Raw genomic sequence first — 10,691 nt, 5'->3', positions numbered from 1 at the left:
CCTGGCCCTGATCATGCACCGGTGGGGTCCCTGGCCTGCACCCTCTCACAATCTGGGACCCCTTGGGGGATGTTGGAGAGCTGGTTTCAGCCCGATCTGCAGGCCAGGCCGAGAGACCCCACTGGTGCATGAATCCGGGCACAGGGCCTCTAGTATTATAATAACTATGTATGGTACCAGTTGGGGTACTGGAACGATCAAAGGGAACATGATATAAAGTATATGATTGTCTAACCACTAAGCGGTACACGAAACCAATACATAATACATTTTTTTTAAAAGGTTGAAAAAAAAAAGAAGAATGACACTCTCTTGTTGGCTGGTAGAAGGCAAAAGCTGCTAAAAGACTCAATTTACACTGCAGGCCCTGTAAAGTCAGCACGAGTCTTGAGGAAGGAAATGGAATGATCAGACCTGGGTTGTGGAAAGCCTCCAGCAGCAAGCGATGGAAGGGACTAGAGTTGGGGTGATCTGGAGCTATGGAAAACCTTTGACACATTCTTACCATGGCTCAGGTGAGAGAGGATGAGAAGGTAGTTGCAGTGGGAATGGATAGTTAAAAACAGATCCCAGAAACACCACAGAGGCCAAACTGACAGGCCTGGATGACTAAAAGCGAAGCCTTAGAAAGAACAGCTGGGAATAGCTGACTGGAAGGAGTCACCCTAACTGCACTCCCGAGAAGGGACCATTGCAATTGCGAAAGCCAATGTCATCAACAACACTGCCACTTCGATTGGCAAGGAGCGCACCTCTTCCAAAGCCTCCTAATTGACACTTTCCACAGATGAGATTAGTGAGGCGGCTCGTGTTCAGTTTGTTTACATACTTTAAAAGTCAGTAAATCTGATATTTTAAAATATGGCGTTTCTGAACAGGTGTTTTTCTAAATTATTGTTATTACTTTCAAAAATACTAACAAAGAGAACAGAGTAAACAGCACTCCCAGGAGGGAGCATTCAGAACAGAAGACAACAGACTCTTTCCAGTCACCTGACAGGAGAGCACTTGCCCCTGTCAGGAGAGGTCACAGCTATTTTCACCAGGAAACTGAGTCAAACAGCGCCCAGGAGAACAACAGCCAGGGCACCTTCTATTGTGACGAATGCCTGGGAGCAAAATCTCGGAGAGCTTTCTCCTTTCACAATTGATATAGAATATTATTTTTTTTATATATATATTTTTATTGATTTTTTACAGAGAGGAAGAGAGAGGGATAGAGAGCTAGAAACATCAATGAGAGAGAAACATCGATCAGCTGCCTCCTGCACACTCCCTCCTGGGGATGTGCTCGCAACCAAGGCACATGCCCTTGACTGGAATCGAACCTGGGACCCTTCAGTCTGCAGGCCAATGCTCTATCCACTGAGCCAAACCGGTTAGGGCGATATAGAATATTATTTACAAAAATATCACCGCGTGTCAAGAACCTGGCATGTCCTCTACCAGAACTCTGGGGGGAAAGGCCCTGTTAACTCTAGCAGAATTTTACATAACATAATACACTTGGACCCAGGTGTCTCAACTGCTAAAAGGACTCATCAACTTTGATTATGGTTACAGAGATCAGCCATACACCAAAGACCACAATCTTGGACTGACGAGGCAACGTGGCTTTTCATATTCCAAGCAAGTAAGCACCGGGACTCAAATGCATGTCCCAGACACCTCTCTGACTTGACTATACTTTATCAGCACAATCCCCTACAATTCTTGTGTGAGGATATTTTTAGGAGACAGTACTCCTTGCAAGTTGCCGTTCAGAGATCAGCGACATCTAAAAGTGCATTAGCAGTTAAGAATCTCAGGCATCTACCCCAGACTTCTGCATCAGACCTTCTGAATTAGAATCTGCATTTTAGTTTTGTTCATCAGCTGTATTAAAGTATACTTGGCCAATAAAAACTGTATACAGTGGGGCCTTGACTTACGAGTTTAATTCGTTCCGTGACGGAGCTCATAACTCAAATTACTCATATGTCAAATCAAAAAGTGAACGAGTGAGACACGTGATGCTGGGCTGATGTTGTGGCGTTCACTGTGATGTTCACTGAGCCAACTAGCAGTGGGGTATCTGAAGCTGGCCCATAACCGGAATTTTAGCTCGCAACTCAAAGCAAAAAATCGGCCGAGAGATGGCTCGTATCTCGAAAAACTCGTTAGTCGGGACACTCGTAAGTCAAGGCCCCACTGTATATTTAAGGAATACAATGTGATGTTTTGATGTATGTATGTATACCTCACAAAGCTATGACTTTTTTGGTGTGCTAAAAACATGATCACTCTCTTACCAAATTTCAAGTATAAAATACGTTTTTATTAAGTACCAGAGGCCCAGTGCACGAAATTTGTGCACTGGTAGGGTCCTTAGCAGCTGCTGGGTGCTGGCCGGGTACTCCCTCCCTTCCCCCGGCCAGCCCACCCCCTGGTCAAACTCCCGGAAGAACTCCGGTGGAGGGGACAATTTGCATACTACACTTTTATTATATAGGATAGTTTCCATGCTGTACATTAGATCTCTAGAAGCTATTCATCCCTTATAACTGAACCTTTGTATCCTTTGACCAACATCTCTCCATTTCCCCAACCCCCAGAAACTACCATTCTACTCTGCTTTTATGAGTTTAAGTTTTTGAGATTCCAAATTTAAGTGAGATCATGTAGTATGTGTATTTCTGTATCTGGCTTATTTTACTTAGAACAATGTCCTTCGGGCTCATCCATGCTGTCACAAATGGCAGGATTTCCTTCCCTTTTAAGGCTGAACAACATTCCATTGTGCATACGGACCACATTTTCTTTATCCATTTATCCACTGAAGGACACTTAGATTGCTTCCATATCTTGGCTATTGTGAATAATGTTGCGATTAACATGGGAGTGCAGATACCTCTTCAAGACTCTGATTCCATTTTGATTGGATAAACACCCAGAAGTGGGAATGCTGGATTATATGGTAATTCAATTTTTAACTATTTTAGAAATCTCCTTACTGTTTTTCAAAGTGGCTACCTCAGTTTACATTCCCACCAATGGCGTAGAAAGGTTCTCTTTTCACCACACCCTCACCAACACTTGTTACCTTTTGTCTTTTTAGTAATAGCCATTCTAACAGGTGTGAAGTGATATCTCATCGTGGCTTTGATTTGTATTTCTCTGGTGATTAGTGACATTGAGCACCTTTTCATGTACCTGTTGGCTACTGTATGTCTTCTTCTGAGAAATATCTATGCAAGTCTCTAGTCCATTTTTAATCAAGTTGCTTTGTCGCTATTGAGCTGTTTGAGTTCCTTGTATATTTTAGATATTAATCTCTTATCAGATATATGGTTTCAAATATTTTCTCCCATTCCAGAGGTTGCCTTTTCATTTTGTAGATTGTTTCCTTTGCTGTGCAGCTTTTTAGTTGGATGCATTTCCACATGCATTTTAACAAGATCCCAATTAGATATGGAGTCACATGAGACACATGGTCTAGGGCAGAGCTCATGATGGGTCTGGAATGATTTTCCCAAAAGTGCACAGGCAGGCATTTAGTATGGTTATGTTTATAACAGGACTAGTAGCCAGGTGCATGAAATTCGTGCACGTGGGGGGGGGGGGGTGTGTTCCTCAGCCCGGCCTGCACCCTCTCCAATCTGGAACCCCTTGGGGGATCGGGCCTAAACCGGCAGTTGGACATCCCTCTCACAATCCGGGACTGCTGGCTCCTAACCGCTCACCTGCCTGCCAGCCTGATTGCCCCCAACTGCTCCCCCTGCCAGTCTACTGCCCCCCCCCTTGCCAGCCTGCTCACCCCCAACTGCCCACCCCCCCCCCCCCGCTGGCCTGCTTGCCCCCAACTGGTCCTCCGTGCTGGCCTGCTGGCCCTCTGCTGCCCCCCTGCCAGCCTGCTTGGCCCCAACTGACACCCCCCTTGCTGGCTGGCCTGCTCACCCCCAACTGCACCCCCACTGGTCTGCTCACCCCCAACTGGTCCTCCCTGCTGGCCTGCTCGCCCCCAAGTTCCCCCACTGCCAGCTTGATCACACCCAACTGCCCTTCCCTCCTGGCCTGATTGCCCCTAACTGCTTCTGCCTCAGCCCTGCCACTATGGCTTTGTCTGGGTGGTGGCCATGGAGCTCGGCTTGGCTTCCTGGGTCGCTGGGGTGATCCAGGAAGCCAAGCCTCCCACCTGCTCTGGCTGGCTCCATGGCTTCGTGGATCTGGCCGGCTCCTCCATCTTTGTCACGTCAATTTGCATATCCCCTCCTTACTGGCTGTGAGCGCCGCCCTCTTTATCGCAAAGTGATGGTTAATTTGCATATTACTCTTTTATTAGACAGGATAATATATATTCCTCTGTTTCTTAATTATTTGTTTATAGTACTTAAAGAAGAAACAGACAACTATCTAAGGAAAAGGATAATTCTTCCTATTCATTATGATGAAGATGGTTTTTCAGTTGTTTTCTTTTGGGAGATGGTGCAGGAAAGATTTAAAAAGAGATGAATAGCAAGCTATATACACTTTTTTCTATAGCCAAAGTGTCTAAAAGCCAAAAATTGCCCCAATGGGTCTGACATTTACAATTTCTTTACCTCCTTGTAGGTTTTTTTTTTCTTCTGCACAATGGTGCATATATCCCTGTAAAGTCAAGAAATCAGCCTTAATATCAATTGACTAATCTTCTGCCTAGTGATGTTTTATATATCCTTCAGGGTATCACATTATAAGGCAATGAAATCCCAACAACAGATTAAGGGGGCATAATTAAAACAGTGCTTTAAATTAAAAAGTTCATTTCATAGGACAGAAGGCATACAGAAATGCTGGTAATAAAGTTTTGCCATTGTTTACTGTATTACAAATAAAAATATTAATGTTGTAAACCAAATTATAATAATCCCACAAATACAATGAAATCCTCCCCACTTCTAAATTAAAGCTTGGGACAAAATGATGAGCTCAAATGATAGTGTACCTCAACTCCAGGCCAAAATATTTAAGATAAAAAATTTTAAACTTAAACAGAAAATGGCCGAAACCGGTTTGGCTCAGTGGATAGAGCGTCGGCCTGCGGACTGAAAGGTCCCAGGTTCGATTCTGGTCAAGGGCATGTACCTGGGTTGCAGGCACATCCCCAGTGGGGGATGTGCAGGAGGCAGCTGATTGATGTTTCTCTCTCAACGATGTTTCTAGCTCTCTATCTCTCTCCCTTCCCCAGGACAAAATATTTAAGATAAAAAATTTTAAACTTAAACAGAAAATGACTATAATTGGATATAATCTATGTCAATGTCAACACTATTATTTATTCTATAAATAAACTTTAATTTGCAAAGGCTCATTTATATAGCTTTTATTTTACTTTTTAAATGTATCTTTATTGTTGAAAGTATTACAGAGGTTCCCCCTTTTTTCCCCACTGACCCTTTCTCTCCTCCACGCCCCCCCCCCCAAGGTCTTTACACTATTATCTATGTCCAGGAGTTATGCGTATACCCATATAAGTTCTTTGGTAAATCTCTCCCCACCCACCCTTCCATCCCTTAATCTTATAGATTTTAGGGAAGGATCATGCAGGGTGGTACATGTAAGGTGAAACTTTGATGCTATTTACCAAGTTGAAGAATAATGGAAAGATAATTGGACTGTTTTTGTGTTTCTCAATGTGTGTATGAAGAAGCTTTGCTCCTTCAGGTCAAGAATACAGAACCTTCTCTTCATGTAGATTTAACTGCTTTATAAACAAACAAACAGGGTTTTTTTGGAATCAACAAAGAATTTTTGAATGTATACTTTGAGCGATACATCTTAAAGACACTACATTGAACAACTTAAAAAGGTGAAACCCTAACATGTGATAAGGATTTATTTATGACATAGACTCTCCTTGAGAAAAATAAACATTTTTTGTGCCATTGATATTTATAATTCTCACAAACATCCTAATTATCAAACTGTATCCCTGCAAGACAACCATTGGGAGGAGAGCTTTAAAGAAAATTGAAGAAGGGTTCAATAGGGGGAAAACAGGTCATATGTAAAACTTTTAACAATAAAGATTTTTAAAAATAAAGAAAATTGAGGGAAAGCACAGCAGGGCTTTTAGCTGCACAGGAGCCTTTCCAAGGTCAAACAGCCAGAACGGACTCTCAATAATTGAATTTTCCATTCGGTTCATAAGCATGACACTTGGGGGCTTTTAACATCAAAGCATTACCCAGTTGCAGAAAATAACTGTTCAAACAACAACAAACGAGGTCAGAAGGATCATCAGATTTATTGCCAATGTGGAAAAAGACACACGATTTTCAGAGATGCCTTAATTAATAAAAAGGAAGGTAATTCTTTGAAAGCCCAGCGGTGGAGAGTAATTCACCAATAAGCTTGACTTTTCCCTGCCCACACTTTTAGCCCTTATTAAAAGCTGAACTGCTTTAGAATAGTACATCTAGCAGACTTGGTTTTGCTAATCCACCCAATTAATGGAAGCCTGTTCAGCACAGCATTCTTTATTACTTCTTAATCTTTTTTATTTCTTTTGCCTCCTCCCTTCAACAGAACATGTTTCAGCACCAGCCCTGAGTCTGTTCCCTCCTCAACCACTCAATAAAGGCCTGGAAGGTGACAGTCAAGTTTACTCCCTGCCAGGCCAAGCATAAAAACATAATCTTGGGAAGTGATGTAGAACTCGAGAAACAAGAGTGGAACCGACAGTGCCCATCCTCAGTCCCAAACGGGCTACCCCAGCACCAGCAGAGATGCTCTGAAGGCTTCTCATCTGGTGCAAGAGATCCATTCAAAGGCAGGACACAGGCACGCCATCCATCTATCTACCCATCCAACAAAAACCTACTAAACTCCTACATTTGACCTGGCTCAAGAGAGTCAGACTGAAATAGTTTCTGCTCTCACAAAGCTTCCTTTTTCTACCTCTTCTTCCTTTCCATCAATCTTACCAGGTTACGTTTTCTGTTGAACAACACCAGGATTAATTTGTACATCCATTCACTAGGAATTAGACCTAAATCCCTTGGCTATTCCATGTAAGCCACCAGCTAGACATCAGCCCAGTAACTGGCCGCACTCCAAATTTAACACACAGGTGGCCTCAGGGTAAGGACTTGGATGCCCATTTTCAGAAATAGCTATCAGAAGGAAGTCAGTCATGTCTGACCTCACATCTACTGGAAACTATTAACAGTTGGGGCAATTTTTTTCTTTGTGAGCTCCATAAGTAGACTTATGGTTACAAATAGCTTCACTTGTAACAAGATGTGCTGAGCCCAGAGGGAAGATTGCAGGAGGTTTCAGGCCTAGACTGCTTGAATAGGACATTGAGAAAATGACTACCTTACTGTATCCATTCAGTCCATTAAGGGGATAAGAAAATATATGACCAAAATATTGAAAAAGATGGACTAGAATGAAAAAACCCATGAGGTTAAGTGTGAGGAGCTGGAACGCACTTGAATTGAATTCTCAGTTCCAGCGCTAAATGCCTTTATGAACAATGTTTTAAGCCTCTAAATATGTTCAAACTTCCATTTTAGTTTCCTCTTTTGAAAGATTAGACATAATAATTGCACAAACATCCTAAAATGATTATGAAGATAAAATGAAATAATTTACATTAAGCGTTAGTGCCCAATAAAGATTAAAAAACAAAACAAACAAAAACACCTACCACCCATAGTAAAATTTCCTTTATAAGAAATAAGGTCATATAAGTTTTATTCTAATCTTCTTTACTAAGATATTGTAAAGATCAGTAGAATAAATAAGAGGAAAAATACTTTGAATTCCTTCAAAACCTGTAGTATATGTTTATAAAACATTATCAGTATTACAGAAGCAAATTTATTAGTAGTACATCCAGATGAATGTTGGGGCTCTGGCCACTGGTTTCATTACCCCAATTCATTGGCCTATAAACCACTAGTTCACCTGATGGACAGGTAAGCACAGCATGACAGGGGATGAGAGATGGCAGGGGAAGGAGGGATAGACACCATAAATAGCAACATGACTCTCAATATAACACCACAAGGATTCTCAAGTTCTGTGCTTATGCCTTACTTATACAGTAAAACTCTATTTTTCTTTCTTTCTTTTTTTTGTATACTCAAAGCAGCAAAAATCCTAGAAATACCTTTCAACCTTAGGACTTCAACCTTGCACACAAATAACTGTGCAGGACACTGAACTGAGCTCCACACATGGAGACTGAAGCCACGATAAGGAAGGCAGCTGCTAGGGTTGCACTGAAGTCTTTTAACAATCTTTGAAAAGAAACCACAAAAGAAAGAAAGGAAACTTTCTGTGTCTGTATAGACTTCATCTCTTCAGAACTAAACCTCATTTCCCAGGGCGATTGTGAGAGGGTGATAATTAGGATTAGCTACAAGGTGGCTATCTGCCAACTCTGTCTCATATCAGCCTTCAGTTACTCCCATCTATCTCACCATCCCTGTTTTCAGCAGCTGAAAATGAGACAAGAGCCTGAGAAACTAGAGAGCAGACCATCTTAGATTCAGATATTCACCTTCATGAGGATCAATCACAAATTTTGAGTGATCACTGGTGAGAAAGTGACAAGTGATCAATCTCTTTAGCTGATCACTAATGACCTTTCATTAGGTACAGATATCTGGAATGAAAAGTTTCAAAAAGTTATGTATCTCAGTCTATGGAAAGGGCCATTCTTTTTATAAGAGAAAAGAGCTTCTAATGAAGTATCATCAAGTAATAAATGGTTTAGAAAATATTTTTCAATTGATCTCTTAAATTTAGCTCACTATTTCCCTAAAATATGATAGATATCCCAAGACTCCTATATCATAAAACCCTAATATGCAAATCGACCAAATGGTAAAACGACTGGCCACTATGACAAGCACTGACCATCAGGGGGCAGACGCTCAATGCAGGAGCTACCCCCTGGTGGTCAGTGTGCTCCCACAGGGGGAGCACTGCTCAGCCAGAAGCTGGGCTCACAGCTGATGAGCACAGCAGTAGTGGCAGGAGCCTCTCCCACCTCCGAGGCAGCGCTAAGGAGCAGTCAGCCTGGCTCACGGCCGGTGAGTGCAGTGGTGGTGGTGGAAGCCTTGCCAGCGTAGGCCTGCTCAGCGGCCCTAGGCCAGCAGGCGGATATCCACTGAGGGGTCCCAGACTGTGAGAGGGAGCAGGCCAGGCTGAGGACCACCCCTCCCCCCCACCCGAGTGCATGAATTTCATGCACCAGGCCTCTAGTATTTTATGAAAGACATGAATGAAATTTTATAAAATGGTTACATATTAATTTTAACATTATAGAAAAAAGTATAATTATACATTAAGCCCATGATTTCACAACTATTGTTTATTAGGATGAGGGCACAGTAAAATAGGAAGTTGATTCAAAGTAAATAACAGGGCAGGTGCTTTCACATATGGCAGAAACATACAGAAATAGCACAGGAATGACTCAGGCTGAGAAACACTGCTTCTACCCCATAGGCCAATGATTCCTATCATAACTAAGAAAGAGTTCCCACTCCTGCTTCTGTGGGCTAACAGAATAGCTGAACTCATCCTTTTTGATGCATTATGAGACCTGGACTATGAGCTTTACATATTTCACGAACTGTTTTAGAAGAGCAGACAAGAACAGGGGTGCATTCGATTATGATCATGCTTAGGCAGGAGACAAAAGGATCCGTGGACAATGAAGCACTTTTATGGAAGCAAGTCAACAAAAAGATTTAAAAGTTTACCTTTTGTAGAGAGAATGGGGCCAGGTTTTTCAAATCAAAGGTGCTCCTAACAAAATATATACTGCTCCTGGGATTGGGTAATATGTTCTCTTCATCTTTGAATGTCCTAAGTATCCCCATAATAGGTGCTTAACAAATGGAATAAATAACCACCCATATCTTTATGAAATTAAAAAATGATATCATCAACAAAACTTAACATCTAGGAGAAAGGAAATGGTACCTTTTGGAATGACACGTACCTTGGGCACAATCTTCACGTGGAACAGTATATTTTGGAAAGAGTATCCATCATTGGCTTGCAAGACTGCAACATCAGATGTGCTATCCAAACCATCGTGAGCGTAGTAGAGAAGGCCCCTGGAGACTTCATCCAGCCGGAACTGATAGACAGGGGTTGCAGGGGACTGAAGTGTTTGAAGCAATTGGCCATGAAGTGGAGGATCCAGCACTTCAACTATCACATCCTGTGGATTGTCATCATCTCGGATGTCAAGCAGCTGGGTGGTGATGGTTCCCCTCTCTCCTCTGCTAATGTGGAGAGCCTCATTTCTCAGTACATAGGGGGGCTGTGGAATGAAGGAGAAGAAGAGAAAGAAAGCATTGAGCAGGAAAAGAGAGGACCACCCAGTGGGCTAGATATCAGTTGTGTGCAACTTAATTGATATTTTGATGCTTTTTACAGAACTCTAGATGTTCTGGCAAAGTGCCAAACTATTGCGTATTCACAGTATTTGTCAAAGATAGGATTGGTCATAGGAATCACAGCAAATAAGGTTCACATCTCTGATTCTGGAGGCATCTCTAGCCACTTCAGGACTACAGCATTCATCAGAGGCCACCAAGGACAACTGCTCGCTTCTAAATCTTTGAAGTCTCTGCTGTCTTGAGTTATACCACATCCCCTTCACTGTAACTGTGATCAGATCAGGGTCAGGCAACCCGGTCAGT

At 42.3% G+C, this 10,691-nt stretch overlaps 1 protein-coding gene across 1 annotated transcript in view; it reads right to left on the bottom strand.

Moving 5' to 3' along the window:
• FRAS1 (Fraser extracellular matrix complex subunit 1) overlaps positions 1 to 10,691 on the bottom strand; it is a 268,392-nt gene that overhangs the window by 133,647 nt on the left and 124,054 nt on the right. The window contains 1 exon segment of the mRNA XM_023750302.1: positions 9,983 to 10,309. Coding sequence (XP_023606070.1) covers positions 9,983 to 10,309 — 327 coding nt within the window.

This window comes from Myotis lucifugus, unplaced genomic scaffold (assembly GCF_000147115.1).
Source record: "Myotis lucifugus unplaced genomic scaffold, Myoluc2.0 scaffold_12, whole genome shotgun sequence".
Lineage (NCBI taxonomy): Eukaryota > Metazoa > Chordata > Mammalia > Chiroptera > Vespertilionidae > Myotis > Myotis lucifugus.
The sequence above is the reverse complement of the archived record's forward strand: the minus strand, read 5'-3'. Positions and strand labels throughout refer to the sequence as shown.